This window comes from Festucalex cinctus, chromosome 21 (genome assembly GCF_051991245.1).
Source record: "Festucalex cinctus isolate MCC-2025b chromosome 21, RoL_Fcin_1.0, whole genome shotgun sequence".
Lineage (NCBI taxonomy): Eukaryota > Metazoa > Chordata > Actinopteri > Syngnathiformes > Syngnathidae > Festucalex > Festucalex cinctus.
This window is the reverse complement of record NC_135431.1, coordinates 3681141-3706292: the sequence shown is the minus strand read 5'-3', so window position 1 is coordinate 3706292 and position 25152 is coordinate 3681141. Positions and strand designations below refer to the sequence as shown.

Below are 25152 nucleotides of genomic sequence, written 5' to 3'. Positions count from 1 at the left end.
GTCGTCTGCACATACTGTTGGCAGAACATTTATACAAGAATTGTTCTTGAGAAAACAATTTTTCTCTTCTATGTTTCAGCGCGGGTCAATAAAAGGCGGCTGCAGTCAAACGAGACTTGCGAGCCCTTAAATGAATGGAAAGGTGCCGTAAACGACGGCAGACGCATAAAAGTCAGCCAGTTTATATGAACTGCGAGACTCCTCGTCTTCTATAAATCTCGCATGCGCTCCCTCCACTCGTTTCTCTCTGGGGTCAGTGCAGAATAAGCACCCCCCAAACCTACCTCGCTTGTTTGCGGACATCTGCTGCCATGTCCAAATATTGTTTTTGGCCGAGCCGGCTGCTGGTAGAGAATAGAGCGCTGGGGCTATTTTTACCGCAGCGGGATGGCCGTGTTAACATATAAAACAATGCCCCCAACCCTTCAACCCCCCCGCGTGCTGAAGAGAGCGGCAACTGGACGGGAGCGTCGACACATGAGCGCCCCAACGGGTCAACGGGGGCAAGAATCCCTCAACGAACGTCCACACTAAACATTCGACTCAAAAAGTAAAGACAAAGAAAGAAAGTAGACACAGAAAAGAATGTGAAAATGCCGCGGAAGAAATCATCTCAAAGTTAGGAGAGCTTAGCGAGCGGCAACGTAAGATGGCCGCCGGTGCTGTCGCCTCTCGCTACGGCAAGTAAACTCATGTAATGACTAGCATGGCCAATGTCATTAATTACTATAATTAATTAGTAATCCAGATATGTGTCATACTAAATTTGTTTCTGCACTTGTTGTTTACGTCTTCTCCAGCCGGGTCAGGTTTTTTTTATTTACGAGCGTCTGTCTCGCGATGACGACGATCGACGTTCTTCACGTTGTTTGACACGAGAAGCGGTGACATCAGCGCCCGGTGACGCAACAAGCCGAGGCGTGTGTGAGGTTCAGTTAATTACGCTAATTGGCGTGTAGCGGTAGTGAATAATGAGCTTTGTAAATCAAGTGAAAGCAATCGCGCGCACATCCATTAGACAAGTAGACAAAAGCCAAAATGCTAGCAAGCAAGACTGTTTGTTTGGGAATGTTTTAGCCTAAGATAGAGGTAGGCTATGCTAGCATGCTAACAGATGGCTATGCTACGTGAGGACAGCGCTATGGCAGATCATAAGGATTTTACATCCTGCCCTTTCAGGAAGCGGTATACAAAATGAATAGATCAAATGCTAACAGTTGCTATGCTAGTATAGATTGCACCACAAACCGGTTTCATATGAAAACATTTCAACAGACCGACAGAGAAACAACAAAAAACAAATACTGGTAGTTAAGAATAGTTAAATAATCTGCTTGATTTCTTCTCGTGTATTTTACTGCATTATATTGCCTTATCGCCACCTACAGGACCGGAGTGGAACAATATTTCAGGCTGGAGTGGTGAAGTCAACGTCTAACATCCTGATTGTTGTTTTAATGGCGTTATTTCCTAATGTGTAATGATGTGACGTCGCTTTGTGTTGGTCTTTGGGTGGCGAGAGGAAGACAGGAAGTGAAGGAAGTGAGGCTCTTCCAGCAGCTGCAGCAAAAATGCTTTTAGCTAACTTCCTGCCAGGATGCGCCTCATGGATCATGCCGACAAAGTGCGCATCATCTCTTCCACTTGACATTTTGTCCCCCATTAATGACTACTTTGGCAAATACGGAGACACATGTAAATAAAAAAAAAATAAAAATAAAAAAAACAACTCATCCAAATTGTCAAATTTTCCAAAATTCATGTTAAAGTTGAATCAAAAAATATTTTTTTTAAGAGAAAACAAATATATTTTGGAAAAACTTTCATTTTTTTAAAATGTCATTATGTTGAAAATATCTTGTTTTAAAATTATTATCATGACAAATATAAAATCAGAGTAGTTATTAAAATAACACACTAAGATATAATAATAATGTAAAAAAAAAAAACTTTCCTATTATGAGAAAAAAATCACTAGAAAAGAACACATTTTGAACTTACGATATTTATATAGTTGAATTTATATTGGGAAAAAATTGAAATTTTCAAGAATAAGGTACTAAATCATATTTTGGGGGAAAATGTCATATTTAGTAAAACTGTTGTAACTTTACAACAAAAGTTAGACTTCTCATGAAATAAAATGTATATTTTGATATTCTAAAAATTGTCATATTTAAAATAAAATGTGATAATATTAGGAAGATTTATTTTTTTTTTATTGGGGGGGGGGGGGGGGGGGGGGGTCAGAGTTTAATTAACAGTAGAAGCTATATTTTCCAAAACAACACATTTCCATTTCATGTGAAAAAGATAATGTATCAAAGAGTATTGCATTAAAACTTAAAAAAGTAAAAGTAAAAAAGTATTGTAAAAAAGTATGTGACTTTTTTCACTCTCCCTGCAAGGCGATCATTGAAATGTCATCACTTCTCACACACCAACACACCTGTCAGGTCACGCACGAACACAACACAAGCACTGAAAATAACCTACATTCAACAACAAGAAAAAAAAGAAGAAAAAGTTGAATAGTGAAGGAGATAGGCAGCGGCCAGCGTATCACGAGGGCGTCTCCCCGATGAGTGCACCCAAGAACACACACGCCTTTGTTGAGGCGCTGTGTGAAAAAGCGCTGAGCCAAGCACAACCTCAATACACCCCCACCCTCCCCCGTTTTTTTTTTTTTTCCTCTCCCTCAGGACATGCACACGCACACAAACGCATACTTGTGTGCATTTGCCGATGGTCTCGGGGGAGGGACAAGGCTTTCTCTTCAGCTACCGGCAGAAAGTCACAGGAGCTCCATTGTGGGGCCCAAACTCACTTTGTGGATATGTTAGCATTGCATTATGGGCCATGACACCATAAAAACTTCTTGTCGAGTGAAAATAAATGTCTCGTAAATTTGACACCACAAAGAAGAGTTGTTAACTACCCTGCTAAATTTGAACGCCAAAGAAAGAGATGGTGGCTCCAAAATCATCTGCACTGTCAAAATGCTGTGGGCGTGTCCACTGAATGTGAAACCACGCCCACTCAAACTGTCAATCATCTTCCTACGTTTACATGTAGCGACACGTTTGAGCCACGGAAATATATTCGCTTAAAGTGTGGTGGCTGGACTGCATCACACGGGTGTCATCGCGGGACTTTTGCACGCCAGGACGACGAGGCACTCTAAAGCCAAAACTCCAGCATGAAGCCCCTGTCCACATGCTGGCTGTTTGCCGTGAGGGACTTTTTTTTTTCTTTTTTTTTTTAAATATATATATATAATATGTTTATGTGCACACATTCACGGAAGACAACGAGGCGCTCTAAAGGGGCTGTGCCAGCAGACATTCTGAGAATGTATTTGCTTTGTTTCAAGTCATAATGTACAAGAATAAACTGGAGGCTCAACTTTCAGTTGTCCATAAAGTTTTTAATGAAAAAAACAAAACAAAACAGCAAAAAGTACCCATTGAACAAGAGAAGAAATGAAGAGATTGTAAGATTGCGCAGAGCCAAGCTCTTATGTACAGCATATTGCACGAGAAAACAAAATGGCGACCGACGCGCCAGCCGGCGCTCCGAGGAAACAACAAACTGCTACATCTGGACTGGGCCTCGCAAAACTTCGCCTCGCACTGTGAAATCCTTCAGACCACTTTGGAACGCCAAGGAAATAAAAAATAAAAAATAAAATAAAACACACAAAAACAAACCCGGAAATAAAATAATAAAGAAAAGAGGCTCCACTGTTCAGTTGATGCACGGACAGAGATCACATGTTCGTTCTTTCCTTCTCCCTTCAATTACATTCAAAAAAAGCCTTTAAGATACAGATTGGGTTTTTTTCTCTCTTCTTATCAGGAATGTCGGACATGCATTTTTTTTTTTTTTTAATTAAGTCCATTTACATCGATTGAAAAAAAGCCCTTGAACTGAGAGTGACACAAAATGTTTTCAGATATCTATATAAAAAAACAAAAAACAACACAACATTGAAAAAATCCGCCGTAGAAAAAAAAAAGAGCATCCGAGTGGTTTGGTTTGCTCTTTTGACGTTAGAAAAATTGAAAAACCCTCAATACAAATTGTGTCAAATTCATATCCAATATAAAATGAAAAAAAAAAAACAACGAAATCACGAAATCACAGCACTTGACAGCAGTTTTCGATGCACTCGTTCTCCCAAAGTCAAATGAAGAGAAGACACTGAAGGCTCAACTTAAAGAAGAGTACGCGATATAATTAATACTGGGCACCGGTGGTGACTCCTTCCCTCCTGGTCCAGCGTCTTACAAAAACAGGCGCGAGTTCAGCACGGGAGTAGAAAAAGAAAACAACAACAACATTTGTTTGTTTGTTTGTACAGTGCATGTTGAGAGCAAACACTCAAAAAGTTTGGCGAAAAAAAGTCGCCCGTGCCTCGTGGCGCCCGCCGATCCCAAAACGACGGCGGCGGCGCTAGCAGTTACGTTGTGTTCCGCACAAGGCACGTTTTCGTACATTTTGATTGTCTGTCGAGTTTGCCGCGACTCGGCAGAACGTGCGCCAGGCACATGGCTTTAGTTTCGGAGGAGGGGGAGGGGCATCCTGCCATGCGGGGGCCCAAAAAAAAAAAAAATCAAGTTTTACTTCAAGTCTGTCGGAAGCTCCGTATGGATTCAATCTCATAACATTTCCACTTTGATTCTCCGTTTTTTTTTGCTGACATTACAAATAACCCAATAAAAATTGGGAAAAAAAATATCATTATTAATTAAATACGTACTGCGATCAAAATCAATTTACTTAAATAAATGAAATTACGAATTAAGAAAAAATCTGCAACAAGGTCAAAGTTGTAATTTCATAAGGAAAAATGACAAAAATAGTACACGATTTAGGTTATATTACAATTTTAAGAACTAGTATAATGGGGAAGAAGGTCGAATTTTATGAGATTAGTCATATTATACAGTTAGAAAATAAACAAAAACAAAAAATTACAAAAAGGAAAAAATTCTGAAAACGCAATATTACAACAAAGTTGGAAAACTACAAGAATGATGTTGAAATTTCATGCTTAAAAAAACATTACGCCAATAAAGCTGTAATAGTGTACTAACATTTTTTTTTTTTTGGGGGGGGGGATATTTCATGAAAATAAAATTGTGGTACAGTATTACATAATGTTGTATAATTAAAGTAAATACAAAAAACTGTTTTAGAAGAATTGTTTTTCAAATTTAGAATGAAGTTGTAATGTCAGAGTCAAGTGGAAAATGTAGTTGAGCCTTCTGATATTTTTTAGAAATCTTAATTTATACTAAATAAACGAAAAGTAACACATTTTATGCCAATAAAAATGTAGAATTATGCAGGAATACAAAATAAAGTGGTAATGTTACAAAAACAAAATATATCTAAATTCTATGAGGTAAAAGCATATATCTCTCTTAAAAAAAAAAAAAAAAAAAATGCATACCTAATATTACCGGGAAAAACATTTCCATCCAATGAGAATGAAACCCGACTTTTTTTTTTTTCAAAAATAAAAAATAAAGATATTACAGAGCAAAACAGACATATAAGTCAAGTTGTGATATGAGAATAAAGTTGAAATATTAGTAGAAAGAAATTGTCACTGCGATAATTTGGTATAACCCTGTGAGGAATTTCAAAAAGTCAAAATGGCCCCCGGATGGGATGGGATAAGGTGACCCCGCCCCGCTTGAGTGCCACCTCGCCATACAGGCCCCGCCTCCAGCGCACGGCTCAACGCACATCAACGACGACAAGTATGACTGTACAACACACCCGGCTAGCGGCTGTAGCTAGCAAATATACACCAAAAAATAAATAAGGAAATAAATTAACAAAAATGAATTTCAGTAACCCGACGCCGTGATAAGCTAGGCTAAAGGGAAAGCGAGCGTAAAGTCCAAATCGGCTCAGCGTTCGGTATTTGCAGGAAACGAACGACGTGGATATCGGAGAACGGAACGCGGACGTCTCCGCTTTGTCCAACAAAAGAAAAAAAAAAATATTAGAAAAAAAAAAGCAACAGGTTGCTGAGTACTCACTTGGAAAATTCAAAACGACAAAGAAAGAAATCATCAGTGTCTTTAAACGTTCCGATTCATCACGAGAGTGAAAGAATACATCCATCTTGTTACGTCGATTAGGGATGGGCACTGATGACCGCATTTTCTTGAGCCAATATTATATATATATATAAAAAGTAACTTCCCAAATATTGTCATTAAATGCAGACTTTTGTAATTGCTTATAAAATTTCGGTTGATGAAGCAATCAGAAATACAGCTGCGCCTTAAGTTTCCCCTGATACGAGCTGCGTTTTGGACTTGAGATACAAGCAAAAAGTTAAGACCACAAGATGGCAGCCGAAAACGATTTGAGATACAAAACACAAATGTGGTCACGGAACGGAGTAAACTTGTATCTGGAGGCACCCTGTTTTCCTTACTTACTTACTAACTAATATTTTTACAGCCAGCAGGGGGCGCGCCCACTTCTTCCAAAGCAAAATGACATCATTCCGGAAAACAAATTTGGATGAAAACGGAAAACGCAAAAATTTGGGATGATTCAAACCATCAAATAACTACAAATGATACATTTCATGGGCTTCAATTGGCCAACTGTGGCAATTTGAGGTCAAACAGAATATTAATGAGACATTTGAAGAGCTGTTAGCCCAACTTGGCTAGTTACGAGGTAGCGCACCGGAATCGTCAACGGGTTATCATGCCCATCCGTAGTCGGCGAATCGGCTCACAAACTGTACAAAAGCTGTCGTTGCTATGCCGGCGGTGGTTCTAACTTGCTCAAAAGTTGGTTCGTGTGTACAAGAAAGCGCGTGTAAATCATCTGCGTAACACAAACTCAAACAAGTGGTAAAAAAAGATCATCGGATGAAGCGGGATACACACAACCTACCGCAATTGGAGCATTTTTTGCAATCCAAGTAACCATTGCCTGATTGTCAGATGTTTGTGAAAGATTATCCTGAGCGATTATCTTATGGTGTGATTTTTTTATTTTTTTTCTCCTCCGCAATCTGCGAGGAAAAATAATCGGGGATGACAATAATAAATCTGTTCGGTATTTACAACGATCGCAAATCGGTCGGGTCGAGAATCAAAGTTTGTAACCGTAATCAGACATGAAAGCAGGTTCTTCTTCTTCATCTTTCCTTTTGTATTTTTCAGCAGTTCGGATACCCTGTAGCACCATGGCGCCTCTCAAAGGTCAGTCGCGGTACCACCGCTAATAAATTACAGTTACTAGTTTCTCGTCATGTCTCGCCCATTTTGAAAAATCGGTCATCGGCATGTGCGTACCCCGCTTCGAGCCGTGTCGGCTTGTTTTTCGGAATATTGCTCATCCTCTCGCTTCCAAAAGATTGTTCCGAGAAGTTTGGGAAGCAAAAAGCTTCCCGGTGGTCTTGATTGTTTTTCGTGTTTCCCTGACTGCACGCTCAGCCACTGGCAAAAAAAAAATGTCCGCCCGCCTTGACGTTGTAACATGGGAGGAGATTCAAGTAGGCTGCCGGTGGAAGGCGCTGGTGGATGACAGCGGTGATGGTCGCATATCAAAATGCGATCAAAGGAGCCAAACAGTCAAAAAAGGGAATCGAGGGCTTCGACGTGAGGAATCAAGCAAAAAAAAAAGCAACACGCGTGGCGGCGGGTTTTTCCCCGTCCACGCTTTGTCTTCTTCCTCGATGGTGTCGGGAGAGAATCGTAAGGCATTCCCGGGACCGATGATGAGAGTTCCACTTCCAAGAACAAAACAAAACAAAAAGAAAAAGAGCTGTACAAAATAGGTCATCTTACAAGTCATATTTCCAAAATATCTCTTCAAACTCAATGGCTTCTTCTTCTTCAACAAGAAAAAGGGGGAAAAAATATGAGAGGAAAAAAAAAATGTCATCAGCCTCCGTCCAGCGGTGACCAGAGTTTTATTTTCTTCCTGTATCTCTTCTTCATCAAAAGAAAAATCAAAAATCCGAAACCCGTGTTCCATCTTACAGTGCCTTCTCTAAAAAGTCCGATCCCGTGACAGTGTGGGGACCCCCTGACGGCGGGACCGGCCCCGGGGCCCTTCATCTGTGCTCTCACCTCAGACGAGGGACGGCGGGGGGCCTGGGGAAGAGGAGGCCAAAGAGGGCCAAGGTGAGGCGCATCCAGGCGGGCAGGTTTTGTCTCTGCTGCCTCAGGAACTGCGAGCAGACGCACAAAGAAAAACAATTTTGCTCAAAAAAACTTGCCAAGTGGAAAAACAAAAGGATGATGTGATGTTTGCGTTCGTCTACGTGCGCTGAAACCAGTTACTCTGGTTCCTGAACGCCACCACGCGTCTGTGACACGGCAATCTGTACAATCTCACCGCATCCAATTCAAACTTTACAAAGATTACAATATTCACTTGTGATTAACAGGCCAGTTAATCTAGCGGATGGTTATTACTGCTACTTTATTGTGTGATATGAGAACAGGTGGTACAGAAAATGCATGGTTAGATGATTTGAATCCAAGATTGCCTTATTTCTCATTAGTTGGTTTTTAATTATTTTTCTAGTCTAAATTCAGTCCCAATTTTTCTACTTCTATGTGTGTTTTTCTCAAGCAAGCGAGTATAAAGGCTCAGTGGATCCTGTCAAAAGTTCAATCTTCAAAATAAAAGCACACAGCTTCACCCCCACTTCCTGGGGCACGTTAACAGTCGCACTCAAATGAGCACAAAATGTCTGAGTGCGACTGCCAAGTAAACCAGCATGGGGTCAAATAACGCGTGCTGCTTTTACTTTGAAGGCCTGACTTTTGACAGGATGTTGCTACCTGTTACAGGATGATGCTAAACCGACTTGTCCGAGTGCTCGGGAGGGCTAGTTGATGCATTGTTGTAAATAATAACAATAATAAAAATAATAAGTTTTGAATGTCAACAATTTGATGAAGAAGGTGAGAAACACGACAGAATTTTACGTAACATTATTCTTGATAAAATGTATTTTGATTAATATTTTCTGGGAAAGATTGCTTGGATTTACGTTTTTGACTTTGGATTTTGTATGATTCTGTTCTTTGTCAGGTTTTCTGGAACTAATCATGGAAACTGAGGTTATGATGTATTTATTTATGCATCTATTCAGACTATAAATATAAATTATTGTACGGTATAAACATTTTTTGTTGTTAATTACATTTTTTTTCAACTAAACGCGGCAGGATTTGCTCTCTTATTTACTGTACCCATTTATTAATGAAGCCTGCGAGCAAATAATCAAAGCAAAGCCCTCTTCTGACAACGTCTCTGGTGGGTCGCAGACAACCCGAAGGAGGCGCCGACTGCTGCCTGGCGTCTGATAGCGCTGCTCAAAATGTTGCATTGCGTTGCGTAAGCGACCTCCAGTATCTCCTCGCTTGCTCACATCAAGCAGCCGAGCTGCTGCCGCCGCCGCCACGGGCTATTTGATTCAAAAGTGGCGCGCGCAACTGAGTTGAAGCGGTGCTGCTTAAAGGGAACACTAATTGTCCTTAATTGCCCTAATTCTCCTCCGCTGAGCTTATTTAAACACCAAAATCTCGTCACTGGCTAGATCAGGGGTGTCCAAAGTTTGGCAATTGTTGCACGTTTTTTTATGATCAAACTGAATCACGTACAGAAAACAAACAGAAACCCACGCAGAGGCCGCTGAAAGAACGCGAGCGCACAAGTTCTTCTCGGCGGGGAAGCGTCTATTAGCGTCCGCGCAGGACGAGGCCCGCTGCTGCCGAAGCGAGACAATGTGCGCTCTTATCTGTGGTGCTGTGGCTGCGCACACTTGAGAGGCAGGACAAGTGAGCTATTGTGGCCCACTCGTCGTCATCTTGCTGACTGCGTGTGTGTGAGCGGGAGGTTATTTTTAGACGAGCGCATCGACACGCACAGGGAGACGATCGTGCTTTGCTTTCTCAATCTTGGTCTCCATCTTTCTTCCAACAATCCCTCCCTCCTCTTTGTCTCTTTGGCGTAGCCGCGCCTTGTTGTCAACAAGACGCACACAGAAGCGGCAGATGAGAAACGTGAGTCCTTTTCCAGTTACTCATTAACCAACTTTCGGATCATGTGAGCAACTTATCTGGGGCCGGCGTTCATTCGCAAACATCTCCGCCCCATTGTTACTGTAAACACAGATACAATAGAAACGTGTGCGCAGCCTGGTCTGGTTTGTGGCAATGTCACCGCAGTACAGCGTGCCTTTGTAAGGAAGGAATGCCCTCGTGACACGCTACTGGCAAACAACTTTAGGTATTAAATAGACTGCAATTACAGCGCATGATGCGTCTTACTAATATCGTCATATTGACACTCATGGTGAGTTGACACTTGTGGAACACCACTAGTTTTTACTGGTGGAATTGAGACATGTTTAGCTACCTTACACTCAAAAACCATTCTCCTGTTTGTCTTCAGTCACAGGTGCGTCGACTCAATCTACTCAACCGGCAGGTAAACGAGCGGTTGAGTAGAAGCACTTGTGGCTAAAGCCAAACGGTGGCAGGGTTTTTGCTTTCTGGACCTGGATTTGACACCTCTGGCAGTCAGGTATGTAGAATGATGATGGAAGTTTATGAGGTGAATGAGTAACACTATGAAGTGGAAGAAAAAGCCACTGATGTTTAACTCGAACTACAAGGAACGTTTCTTAGTTGTATATTGGTAAATTCAGTCCTATTTATAGTTTGTGGTGGATATAATGAGTGTCCGTCTACTTGCTTACCACATCGATGTGATCCTGCTGGAACTTGTCTCCGATCTCCCGGAGCTTCTGCCCGATTTGGGTCTCCACGCTCACCGCCGCCGCCTGCGGCTGCTGCCCGGGCCTCTCCGCCATCCTGTCGTCCTCCTCCCGCCGCCGCCTGTCTTCCTCTGCCGCGGCGGCTCGCCTCGCTCCCCGGTCTTCCAGGGGCTCGAACTGCGCGGGGAAGTGCGAGCGCAACGCGGCGTTGCCTAGGGAGGAAAGCATCGGGCGTACTGAGAGGGTCCGAAACGTGTACCGTCAGGTGGCAAACAAATTTACAACACAACTGCAGAGGTGACTTGACTTATGACACCTCCACCTCTTCTTGATGGTGTGAGATGTGAGTGAGGGTGGAAGAAAGGATATCACGTTTACGATAACGCCACCCAAACGTCATTTATGATTTATTCTTCAATGTTGTTTTGTCGGGGGTATTCATTTGACCCAACATTTTGGGATAATTGAATAACCCAATTAAATTGGGTCAAAAAGTTATTTCACCCAAAAAAGTTGGGTCAAAAGATTCAAGTGAGTAACCCAAAAAAGCAACCCAATTATATGGGTTATTCATTTGACCCCAATTTTTGCGTCAATTGAATAACCCAAAAAGTTGGCTTGGTCTTGTTTTGACCAAATTCAGGTTATTTTTGACCCAAATTTTTATACTGTAGAGTGTATCACTGTTTAGCACTGTGCTATTCTTTCTGAAACAGGTTTTACGTAATCCTCCAGTGGATGGAAACTGAATTGTTTGACCTCACTTAAGGACAACTCAAGAAAGCAAATCGACAAAAAAACATCTCATTAGCGCCCCAGTGAACTTTCTTTCCGTCCGCCGGCGATGTCACTGAGTTTACCCGTCGCCTCCAGCGTGTCTTTCTGCAGTCATGCCTCTCCATGGGAATTTTGACTTTTTGTTTTTTTTCCATGTCATGTGCTGAATGAATGCCTCCCTAGTTCGCCTTGCATGCGTGTGTGCGTGAAATTGGAACGCAGCCAAGGGTATGACATCCATTACTGGTTTAGATTATGGAGAGCGACGGGGCTAACGGCGGCCAGACAACCTGAAACAATGGCACTCGCACCGTGACGCTGAGTCAACAAACAAAACGCGCCGCTGCCGCGCGGGCCGCTCAATTGACTTTGGCTGATGTCACACTGATTTGATTAGGATGCCGTAAAACAATACAGAAGTTCAACGGGGAGATTTATTTGTGTGGTTAAGTGCACGTTTGTGTATACAGTACATGCATCCACGCCAAGCGCACTTTCATTACATGACACAAAAGCTATTAAGGGATATGAGCAGATGTTTTTCAAGGGCAGGACATCAAGTCCAGGAGCTTTTTTTCCCCACTCAACATTTGTCACAATTTTGTTTTGTTTTTCTTTTTGTTTTTTTGTTACGCCATTGATTCCTTTTGTAAACAGACTGCAACCTTTAAAAAGGTAAGAGGGTAAAAAAAAACCCTCTTAACTTTAATGACAAATGAGTATTGAACAGATTGTCAAAATGATTTTCTATGAGAAAATATATTGCGACTCAAACCAGGGTTCCCCTTCAGTGCTCAATTGAATTATTTGTAATTAGATTAAGACGACATTATTAAGTTAAATTGCAAACAATTTCCAGTAAAGTTCCACGTGAATTTTTTATTTTTATTTATTTTTTACACAAGGGGGAGATGTTTGCAGCATGTGCCCTCAAGGCGAGTGAGCGCTGATTCATTTATCGTCTACACTTGGGTGACCTCCTATTGGAGTACCGTGACTTAGCAGTGCCACAACTTCTGACATTTACAAGTTATGAGCCACTGCTTGCTTGTTTTTTTGCATAGTGCCGTTCGCAAGCCTCACATGCGTCGTCATTTGGTGAAATGAAAACAATTGAGCAATGAAAAGTACTGTTATGCGCTCGCATGTTGAGTGACTTTCTGCCATGTTATTGAACTTGTCAAAAAGTCAAACAAATACAAAATGAATACACTTGTAAGGCGCTTATCAGTTGCCAGTTGCTCACACGCAGATTAACCCATCAACCTGACTTCAGTGGCTGATGGCAGTTAGTAGGCCACGCCCCTGAATGGCATACATCCATCTTGAGTATCTATATGACCCAAACAATTGCTTTGAGGCTGATGCCTATTCCAATATTTGGCAGAATTAAATTCCGATAACTGATAAGTCTACCGTTGTTTTTTTTGTTTTGTTTTTTGGTCCCTTGACGCTACAGTATGTGTTGAACTCAACAATTTACCGTGAAAGGGTACACGATGCTGCATCTGCAAGGTGCACGCCAGTGCGCTGATGCTGTTGTTGTTGTCGTGGAGGCGCGGCGCAAGCGCGAGCTCGGCGACGGGGGTCCGGCGAGCTTCGATCTGCGTGGTCCGCTCTTCGTACTTGAGGTCCCTGAAGGGCGTTCCCCAGAGCTGCGAGATGGGCCGCGACGTGTCCTCCTCCTCATCGTCCATCGGACGCCACAGCGGTAAACTCCCTGCGGACAAGGCCACACGACGCAGAAACGTCAACCAAGTGTGACACGGTGACGTGCTTTCAAAACCGCGCTACGAGCGGGATTTGTTTTGAGGGGAAACAGAAAAAGGAAATGAAAACCATGGCGTGTGTTATCAGCGGAAACTTTGCCCTCTGGCAGATGGAAAATGATCTCAGTGTGTCAACAATAAATGGTAATAAATCATTAGTCACTGTAATGCCTGGTAAGAAGCTTATGCTTATGTGAAGCAATGCTAAAAGACAAACAAGTAGGCATGCGGCTTAGCGTGGATTCATATGTTGCTCATCCCTTTCACGAGTGCCGGCGGAATGTATGGAAAGACCCTGTGTGGGCGGCTGTGGTGGGTGGCCAGAAACGCTGCACAAGCGGGCACATTTCGTCAAGCTGTTCGCGCCAAGTGGTGATTTCAGCGCCAGCCAAAACATCCACACAGGTGCCTTTTTGCTCCCTTCGCAGCGGAACCGTACAATTCCGAGGCTGTGCAACTCGGAAACCGATAATACGCCTCCAGGTTGACGAGCTCCCTTGTGCAACTAGCTCACGCAGACAGCCATGTTATGATTCTCTGTCCAGGCTACTAAGAAGAATATGAACATATTGACACTCCTTTGAAAGACCCCACCCTATCTTGGCTCTCTGCTCACCATGCATACCACAACCCCCACTCTTCATTCTAGCACTTCAATTAAACTCTTCAATCCCAAAGTCTGCACTACCTTTGGTTGAGCTTTTCAATTTTCTGCCCCAAATGACAAGAATACCCTGCAGCAAAGAATAAAACTCAAAATATTTTTAAAAAGTTAGAGGGATACTGTACATGATAGCTGCACTAGGTTTTTAGCCCGTTTTCAACATTTTATTCACTTTAATGTAAATATATCAAACTGTACAGTTTCTTGTCTATGATATTGCTTTGTTTTACTTTGCTTTGTGGAGCAAGGTCGGCATTGCAAAGAGAATTTGTTCTCAGTTGCCTTACCTGGAAATAAAAGTTCAAAAGCAGACTTGAGGGGATGCATCTTACATTCTAGATCGAGCACAACTGCGTAAACACTCAGTTCTTACTCATAGAAAATGTTACTTAAAACATTTCTAGCAAGGTTCATAGTTTTATTTCAGTTTCCAATGTTTCTTTGTTTTGCTTCTATTTTTTCTAATATTAGTGTAAACAGTCCCAGCAAGGTTGATAATTTGATTATGACGCGAAAGTCTAATCCTGAAATGGATTATTTCAATTTCAATGTTGCCACATCTTTTCACCAGCATCTTTTGCGGTCTGCTGTGTTGCATTTGGAAGAAAGTGCACTTGAGCACGAAGTGGATTAGCTTCCTCATGCACACCACAGCTGCAAGACAACAACAACAAGCTCCGTTCCCCTTGACTCGCTCCACCTCGTAATCTCCCATAGGCTGCTCACTCGCTGGCTGGCAGGTGTACAAAACGGCAGCGGGTGAAACCAAAGTTGTGCCTAGAACCACCGAGTGACTCACACCGCCGCCACCGCTGTTTCATAAGGAGATGATGGCTCTCATTCCACTAATGTTCAAGCACGCTTTCCTCACTGTCTACCCGCAATCTCTTCATCTGTCTCAATTTGTTTTTTTTCTTTCCCATCTTCTGTCTCCTTTTGTTGTGCAAGTGCAGACAAACAGGGTTGGGCTGACTGATAAACGCGGAGGCTGCTGAAACTTGATACTCTCAACTGGTATTGTGTTGAAGTGAGTGGAACCGGGGCCAGTTATCCCTGTTGACCTTACCAAGGCAAAGAAGAATCAAAAACAGTGACTGACTATGAGTGTTCAAATGATATCGCAGGAAGAATCGGTGAAACTGGCGAGACTTTAATTGAGCCAAGAGAGCATCCAGAAAGTTTAGCATGCGCGAACCCGATGCTGAACGCAATCTGGCCGGTTGCTCCATGGTGTCAGACACATAATGAGCATCATCAGAATTCACAAGCTTGGCATGCGTGGCCCCCAGGGGCAGGAGGGCAGTCCTGCCAGCCACCACAAAGCTGAAGCATCGACTGTCTCCCTCTGCTGCTCCATCTGTGCACTGGGCTGTTCTCCATGCGCGGTTCAAGACCCACTGCACATCACAACAAGACGACACAACACTGATAAACATAACTGATTCAAGTCGAAATTGTGCGCAGCGGACGGAACCACGCTTGTGTTGCAAAAAAAAAAAAAAAAAATTAAATATGCGCAACAATTTCATGAATTCACTTCATTTGTCAAGTTGAAGCGGTTCATAAGTTGGCACAGGAGGTCCGCCGGCAGCTTGCGGGGTCTTAACCCGCGGCAGGCAGACTCATGCCGGGGTTGTTCGGGGCGTCAACACCCCCACCAAAAAAAGACGCTTAACATTAACGCCACATGTACTAATACGCTTTCATTAACAACGTTGGAATAATTAAGGCCAGGTAAACGACTTTTAGCACGACTCGCCATTTTGTCTCATTTCACCAGTTCGATACTTTTCCCGTTACGCCCCTTTAACGGTTAAATGGACGAAAAAAAAAAGGTTAAATATGTCCGACTAATACGGGCGAGTTTACCTAAAAAATGTCCTTATGTGACTTTAAACTAGACAAAAAGCTTGGAATGAGCGTAATTCACAACTTTCCATGACAAAAACAAACGACTTTATAGAGGGTGGGACGGGGGCTGCCCGACGGAGGGGGTCGTTTGGTCATCATAACCTGGCGAAACTAAATCCATAACTCCTATATTTTCAATAACACAGCAGCATCACTGTTTATTTCGAATAGTTCAATCAACCCTTCAATGGTTAAGTCAGTCGCCCCCCGACTCTTGCCCGGGCATGCCCGGCAGGCTGGCCGCCTTCCTCCACCCTCCGCCAGCGTCACTCTTCCACATTCACGCCAAAAAAAAAAAAAAGGGTGAAGAAACTCACCGCCAGTAAAAGCGCTTTCCGTTCTAATGGGTGGTATCTTGCCTAGTGGGCTCGATTCTTTTTTCTCCCAAAACACTCGCGTAAGGTCCGCTCCTCGCTTTACCGCGGCTTGTGGTGCGTTTGGCGAGAGGCGGCGCCGGGCGCGTGTTTTGCCTGAGTTTCCTGGAGACTCCGCCCGCCTCGCTTGAAGAGCACACCCCTTAACAGCTCACGGAGCGCGGAGGGGGGGAGAGAGAGATGCTGCCTCGCAGGCTGTTTTCGAAAAACACATCACAATGATCATCACCGTCAAATACATTCTTTACGTTTCTTTCCTGCCTTTTGAGGAACTTATACAACGCGGAAATAACCGTTTATTTTGACTAACAAAACACGTAATCATTAATAAATCATTAAAAAAAAAAGAACCTCATGTATTTAGTCTTTCACATGTGCATTTTAAACATTTTCTATCACGTGTCCAACTCACTAATATCTGTCCGTATGCTCTACTTGTATGCTCTAAAGTAGCAATTTGAACATTTATAATGGTGGAAAATCAATGCTAAATCATGTGAGCTCACCTTCAGTGCTTCACATTATGTTAGCATTAAGCTAGTGGACTTTTTGGTGTTTCACAGCGCTCAGAATGCTATGATAAAAACAACTATACATACAGCAATTTAAGCAATAACCAAGTTAAAAACAATAAAAACAAATCAAACACTAAGGGTACAGTTGTCTTTTTTTTGTACGGTATTTGTCGCGCCTTTTCGTGCTCACGTAGCAGTTATTTGAAAGTTTATGGCTAAGCTAGCACACTTTCATTAGGTTTGGGTGAACATTTTGTGGTTTAAATGCACAACTTTACTGCTTTATTGACAGTGGTGGGATGTAATAAAGTATGAATAATGTGTAACTAATTAGATTTTTCTGATATATCTCGGTTTAGTAGTGTACTCCGTCTACCGCCCATTGACGACTGCGATAGGCTCCAGCATGCCTGCGAGGATAAGCGGTTCAGAAAACGAATGGATGAATAGTATGTACGATCATTCTCTGAAACCATTTGGAGATTCCTCTCTGACCCTTCAACAATAAAATAAAAACATAGACAGTAATCAGGACTATTTCAAATTCTCTGTGAACACCATCTCTACTGTCCCATCAAAGTACATTCACTGTTGTACTAGACATGACTTGGATTACAAACAGGTGCAAGATTCAGGTGCAAATGTGGTGGCCACACATACAGTTCTCAGGATTGTTTGTATGTTCGCAGTGTCCCGTTACGATAATTTACTTGATATCACCTGAAACTGCAACAATGTACAAAAACATGACATTTTCAAATATTTTAATTTGTGTATTTTAGGTCACTTTGGGAAAAATTCGTTGTACGGTTGAAAGGACATTTAGAGTATTTATTTTTATTATTGCTGTCATATGTCAAAGTGGGTCAAATTTGAGAACATAAATGCTATGACAGTAAATTGTTGGGAATAAATTAATAAAATTTCATGGCCCAAATATCAGATTTGAGGTTTTAAACGTAGGTGGAGTGCTCGTGTTAGTGTTTAGGGCGACGGTCGCCAATCGTGTTTTCATGGGGTTAAAATAAAAACAGTACGTGTTCCTTTAAGAGACCCATTCCTCCCTTTAGCCGCCAAAAGCTGGTGACAGGGCGCGGACCAATCAGGAGGTTTGTTTTGGTCCCGCCTTCTGCTCGGTCCAGCCCGACACGTGGAGGGCTGAAAAACGCGCACAAAAACCCCCAACAGTCAGTCGTGTGACTCGCTGGCTCACAGCTCAGCTGATTGGAAGGCGCTCGGAGATGGAGGCACGGCGCGCACCCGACGCACCCAATTGCGGCGGACGGGTGGGACCGCCGCGCTCGTGCTGTCAAGGCAACAAATGGATCTCGTCGGCGTACAACTGCGCGCGTCTCTGCTTTCAGGCGAATAGTATTCATGACTCATGAGCTGTATCACAAAGAAAACATGGATACAGGATCACATTTTTTATGCTTTTTAAGGAACACACATTTAAAAAACAAAACAAAAACATTGTCATAAATGTTACTTCATGTATGCCTGGAATTCATTTTAAACGGGAAAATAAAATGTAACAGTGTTGTGTTGTAACTTTAAAACAGCCATGTCAGCATGAAGCCCTGGTCCACACACTTGCTGTAAAGTTAGAATTTTTTAAATAAAATGAAGAAGAAGAAGAAGAAGAAGAAGAAGAAAAAAACAGCCTTCCTCGCTCTTCCACCTTCCTCTCTGCACTCACTTGTGGCAGACAATGAGGCACTCTAAAGTAGCCACATCAGGGGACTATCCAAAGGGGGAAAAAAAATGTTGAATTAGCTTAGACGATGCTACTTTTCTAGTTCTAAATGTCTCGGTTCCTATTTACTCGTCAATTTAAGTTCTATGTCAACCCGTTTAGGCGCTGACTAGTTGGGTCTGAGTTAAATTCGACTTTGTGAGTATTGTTGCGCAATATGGACTTGCACCAAACATTGGTCTCGTCCTGTTCACTCGCCACTTTTATTTACATTCCAGCCCATTTAAGCGGAACGCTAGTTGGGTCTGAATTCCCTGAGATTTTGTTGCAGTTCAATATGAGCTTGGGGCAAATATTGGTCTCCCTGTTCACCTGCCACTTTTATTGACATTCCAGCCCATTTAAGCAGAACACTAGTCGGGTCTGAATTTGTCTTCATTTGGAGTCAGCAACACACGGATCACTCTCATATGCGAGTGTCAAAATCTCGATCGAAGGCGATCAATATGACACGTTGAGCACCCGCTCAATAATATCAAAGCGCAGCCCGGTGGCTGCGGGCGCCCGCACGCAAACGTGACGGATGCGTCGTGACAGCGCAATAAATGGCGTGCGTGCGTGCTTGCTGACCCTTACGGCGGGAGCGGCGGGGGGGCAAGCGCGGCATCAATGGAAAGAGGAAGGAAAGAAACAAATCAAGAGGTTAGCGAGTATGCAGGATGGAAAGTATAAAAAAAAAAATAGAATCAAGAAGTTTGTGAGAATAGAGGAAGGAAAGTGAGACGATTTGATAACCCGTCTCGCGCGAGTCACCCAGGGGAGCATTTGGGTCAGATCTGTACAGGATGGTTTTTCTTACTTTACTTTTTTTTTCCGTTCAACTTTTCGCACCAAACCCACTGGTTTATTGTCAAGCAAACAACACTGCTCTCACCCCTCCCCTCCTCCCCGCTCGTGTTGTATCCTCCTCCTCCAAAAATGTGATAAAAAAAAAAAAAGACCGCACCCAAAATGTTGTACGAGAGGGATTGTTGTTTTCCTACCTTGCCCGTCTCCCTCCCTCAATCTGTTTTTGTGCCGCCGCTGCCCATTCATGCGAGCTCAGATGGAAACAAATGCAAGACTGTGTCAGTTATTCTGCATAATCTGCCATCAAATATTGATACGGGCCCTCGCCGCCTCATTTACGAGCACATGCATTGTTACTTGGAAAGCGCAGAATGCAAATGAGCAACAAGACTTTTTGCTTGTTTTGTTTTTTTCTTCCCGCCATTGTTACATTTGAGATGATGTAAATGAAGGAGTCGTTTTGAGGATAATTACAGTATTTGTGCAAATGGAGTCGGGCAGTGTTTATTTACTCAAGTGCGGATGGGAGGGAGCAGCGCGAGCACAATAAAACAAAGTGAAATTGGAGTTTAAGACCTAATAAAATGCACTTCGCCGCATGTCTACAGTCTAGCAGAAGGCTAATTGCTGCATTTTTTTTTTGTGATGTCGTAATTTTGAAAGCTTACATCGATTTTACCTGCCCATGTCTAGCTCTAGACCTACAGCCACTTTCAAGTGATTAAAAACTACGCAGTTTGTCAAATGGTAAGCAGATCTGCATCGAATTGCATTGGACACACAGATTAGCTTGAGCTAACAGTACTGGTGTTGCCTTCAAATATGAGTTTCGGTGACAATGTTCGTATCTCAAATTGTATTTCACCATTGGAATGGATTGGAATGTCATTAATCCGTTCCAGCATTGCTGATAAGCCCAACAAAATTTTTGAAACATTTTTTAATAGGGATACAACACCAATATTTTGAAAACTCCTGTCCGCGACTCACTAAACTGCATTAATATTAGCCATTTTTTTTCCACAGAATTTTTGTCTGTTTTTATGTTAATGCAGTGCTTAAGTTTAAATGTCTGCTCCTTAAAGCGTTATAACGCCACCACATTGATGCTATTTGTCAGCGTATCTATGTTTTTTTCCCCCCATTATGTGTTAGCATTATGCTAGCATTGTGTTTGTTTTATATTCAGGCATTTATGCTTTTGAATTCTGGGTGCCGCTTCCACATGTGGATGTTGTTGGCCTGACGCAACGCCCTATCCACATTATAGAGTGACCTAAATGTCCCAACAAAGCAAGCTAATTTCAACAATACAAAAAATATTGTGAAAGGTGTGCTATAATTCCTGATTATTGGGATATTTGGAAAGAAGATGCATGGGAAATATGTAACATTGTAAAAAACAAAGAGTTTCTCATTATTGCGTTATATTATTTACTCATTGCTGCCGTTTTGGTTACTTACTAATCGTTACTTTTTCCAGAAGCTTCTAATTGAGATGATTTGAGGGCGTGTCTTCTATTTGGTGAGGAAAAGAATGGAAAACAAACAAACAAAGGAACGGTAACAATAATAATCCCAGTAGAGCTCGAGCGTGTTTAGCTGCAGTTTGATGTTGTAATTGCACACTCGGAGCCCCGTTTTAAATAGGTGGGTCATTTCAAAAAGTAATTAGCGCACCGCATGCTTGTTTTCCCTCTCTGAGCAGCGCTCGTTATCAATAACTAATTAGTGTTCCTAAACAACAGCTCCCACAATTTCAATTGTAGTCCATTAGCGTATTAGCAAAGGACTCATCACTTACAGCACGGTTGAGACAAGTTGCGCCAGGCCGTTAAGCGCATTTGCGTTGCAAATCAGTTTTGTTTTTTTTTCCTCCCCAACGCTGTCAATGCTGCACAATTTGCAGTCTCACGCTTTTGTAAGTAATTGCCTGTCATTTATCGCTTTGACGCCTTTTGTGCGGCCGTTCCTTCCAAACAGATACTCGCGGCGCTTGTAATTTTGTCAGGTGCGCCGGCACTCGACGTGTCCCGGCACTTTTTCAAACTATTTTTGTTGCTATCTCTCCCTTTCATCTCGGCGGCGGCGAGCTATTTCGGATTGCGCGCCGCCAGCAGAGGTGACGGAGCTCGGCGTGTTTGAAATGAAACAATTTGCTTGGCGACTTGGTCGCCTAATGAAGCTTGACGTCCAGACTGGCTTTGTTTTTTTTGTTTTTTTGTTTTTTACTCGTCAGTCGCCTCGCAAACCCAAACAAACACGGCGGAGGCATTGTCGAAACTTAAATTCACACTTCCTTTGCAAATTCAGAATTATTTGACTGATGACCGCAGGCAAAGGGTTACAGTTTATACTTACAGGTTTAGTACTCCCACAACACTTTAAACAAATGACAACATGTTTAAACTTACTAAAAAAAAAAAAAACATTTATGAAAGATTACTTTGAATCTGTTCTCACGTTTTTGCTGTCCTCCTCAACTAGGGGCGGTGCAAATTTAATTCTTCCTCGAGGTTGGGTGGGACTATATTGCAACAGGTGATCTATGCCGCAACAACGAGGCACTCTAAAGCTGCCATGACAGTGCAAAGGCCCGGTCCACACGCTGGCTGTGAAGCAAGCTCAAGTGCCAAAAGCTGAAAAACTTTTGAGTACTTTTGTAGGTTTGTAGATCACACTAAAACCTGATTTTGCGAAAGCTTTTATACATTTTTCGAGCACAAATTGATGTTGAATCACACGGCAGCGAGTGGTTGGTGTTATTGAAAACCGCCGTCTGCCTCATCTGTCAGCAGCTCTTGATTTTAAGCACAGGTACAGCCCACGAAGGCGGCTCACTCCGGGTTCATCCAGAGGTAACACATTTGAAACGCTGATGGGAACAGCTTTAAGGCAAACGCGCGCGTGCGTGCGCATCCCTCGCAGCGCGTCGTGACGCCACTTTTAATGCCCTGTGCATTCAATGTAATCCTATACAGAAAAAATAAAATAAAAATAAATAAATAAATCTGTGTCTGGCGTGCAAATGAATTGGCTTCTTTGCCTGGCAGCTCCGGTGACATGTATTTGAAGTCAATGAAAAGTTGAAGCCGCAGCGGCAGAGGCGGCAGCGGATCAGCCTTGTAAACAAACCATCTGTCACACTGGCAGCTTGTCATAGCGTGACACCTGCACACCGTCCAAGTCCGTGTCACAAGCTATTTGCACTCGGCTCGAGTTGTTTATTATGCCCGCGCCGTTGCTATTGTTTCATATTTTTACACCCAATTTATTATGACCGTATTTAGCCATCAATCTTCACCAAGGCGGCATGGAAAGTCAGCTTTGTTTAACTTTGCTACCTGCACAACTGGAATAAGTGTACAAATACATGCGCACACACTCGTCGGTTGCTACAAATGGACTTCTCAAGCACTTCCAAGGCTAATTTATGCTTTGTTTTAAAGAGCAACAAGGCTTAAAAGTTGCTTTAGAGGGGATGAAATGTGTCAGGTGTGAAAGTGCGTTTGGATGGTTTATTGTGACGTAGCAACCCACTGAGACATTTCATCTAAACCGCATCGTTCAAACATGACAAGTTGCACGCTACAGCTGCGTTAAGCCGGGACGTCTGCGAGATAAGGCAAAAGCATGCAGATATGGTGAGTGGTGCTGACTTTACTTCAACTTACTTTACACCTTGTGTATTTAAAACTGGCAAGCAACTTTGAATTGCTAGCCTAATGCTAACACATAATGGAAAACGCCATAGATAAGCTAACAATTAGCAGCGATTGTGTTGTGCTCAAATATCCGTTGCTTAAAGGGTCATAACACCACTGCAGACAAATATAACATTATTCAGGCATATCTTCTTTATCTTCTGCAAAAAATGACCTTACTGAGACGAATATCAATACTCGTATTACTTTTGATATATAACATTTCATTTAGCAAAATTAAAATCATTGTGAACAAAACTTTTCTTTCTAACGAGCGCAGATGATTGGTGCCAAGGGGGACTTAGTCAGATTTTCTTTGCCTTAGTGGTTGATATCAGCAACCTCCACAATTACCCGATCCCTAAAAATAAGGCCAGTATCGACCCAATACCGATAATCTTTACTAGTGTTGTTCCGATACCGATACTGGTATCGGCAGAGGCGCCAATACTGCATTAAAACAGTGGTATCGGTGAGTACTCACAAGTAACATGCCGATACCATTAATTCCAAAGCTAATATAGGACTTGTTCATGCACGATATTCATTGATATGTGACATGTTCACTGCATGCCGATCTAAGATATCCTATTGGCCCTTGAATGCTCTGAACCAATGGCAGGACAGCTTTTTCCTGTTGAGGAAAAAAAAAAAAAAACGTAGGTATCGGTATGGTATTGGCCGATACGGCAAAGCTGGGTATCGGGGGCCAAAAAACGGTATTGGAACAACACTAATCTTTACCATGTATTAGGTTTTGAGGCTGCACATACAATATACTGTATATTGTACTGTTTTTTTTGTTTTTTTTGTTTTTTTTACCAAAAAACATGGTGCGATTGTCAATGAAGAAGCAGATCAGCCGCACGATATTAAATGGGTAACATTCACTAAATACAGATTTTTTTATTTTTGTTACAGTGCCGCTTGTGGCTGAAGAGGGTGTGGCGGTTCTTGCACTCAAGCGTGCATTGTCGAGGCAATAAAGAGATTTTGGGGATGGAGCGTGTCGGATGTGATGACTCGCTTGAGACGGGAGCTTGAAATCGCCAGGAAAATATGCGGCTCCTCCATGTTTTTTGCAGAACCGCGGAGGGTGGGGTTAAGTGGGAGTTGTTACCATGCAAATTGTCAACCCGTCAAGTGTTTCGGGCGCACCGACTGTTCTCCAAAGTTGCTCGGCGTGTGCGCCGCCGCTTCTTTTATACGCTCGCTCTTTAAAGCGCACGCTCCTTTCCGACGTCTCATTGGACGCTCGTGTCGGCAGGTTGGTTGGTTGAGGGAAAAAAAAAACAAAAAGAAAGAAAACAAATCATTGAGAGACGGAAGCGGCGGATGGAAATAGAGTCGGAGTTGCTCTTGTTTCTACGGTAACTGTGGACGGGGAGGTACCGGGGGATAAAAGCGGAGGCAAAACAAACCTCCCCTCCCCGCTCCGGTGGCAACAGCGCGGCAATTGGTTCTCGTTTCCTGCGAGGACAGGAAGGAAGGGTAGGCGAGGATAGATCGAGAAAAAAAAAAGAAAAAGAAGAAAAAAAAAGAAAAGAAAACACAACAAGGTTCCCGAGTAGCCTGGGAGACGGTTGCATCAGAGAAGCGAGACACAAACATGCACACTTAACTCGCACGTGCACGAGAAACACACACAAGCAGCCCATCACATGCTCCACTTCAACACACACACTTTACTTCTTCTTCATCTTCTCCATCTCCCGCCAAAACATCCACTGCCAAACCTGCCTAGAAACCGGCAGGGGAAACTTCCGCCCCGCCGCGATTGGCTGAGCTCCCTAGCAACGGCGCACGCTCGGGCAGCCAGTCAGGCGCGTCGCACGAGGCACACTGACCCAATGAGACAGATTATTCCGAGGCAGCGGGCAGGCACAGTGACCTGGTAACAGGCGGAGAGAAGCCAGGCAGGCAGACGCTAGAGGCGGACGAGAGACCGACTCGCTCCCTGATTGGTCCGGTGCCTTTCCTAGCTGGCCCCCGATTGGCTGCCCGGCTCCTCTCTTCTGCAAGTCATTCATACAAACAATTTCCCGGCCGCTTTAGATCCTCCGCCCTTTGCCGCCCTTTTACTTGCCGCGGCCGCCCTGCCCTCAAGGAAAAT

General features: G+C 43.0%; 1 protein-coding gene across 3 annotated transcripts in view; it reads right to left on the bottom strand.

Moving 5' to 3' along the window:
* Nucleotides 1-25152, bottom strand: part of zc3h14 (zinc finger CCCH-type containing 14) — a 61410-nt gene that overhangs the window by 17998 nt on the left and 18260 nt on the right. For 2 of the 3 annotated variants that reach the window (XM_077511093.1, XM_077511095.1), the window contains exons 1-3: nt 16219-16362; nt 13041-13277; nt 10763-10992 (exon numbers count right to left, since the gene is read on the bottom strand). In XM_077511093.1, coding sequence (XP_077367219.1) covers nt 10763-10992; nt 13041-13254 — 444 coding nt within the window. In that variant the 5' untranslated portion in view covers nt 13255-13277; nt 16219-16362. Of the gene's footprint in view, nt 1-10762; nt 10993-13040; nt 13278-16218; nt 16363-25152 lie in introns of those variants that run through there. The other variant, XM_077511094.1, reaches the window with a different exon arrangement.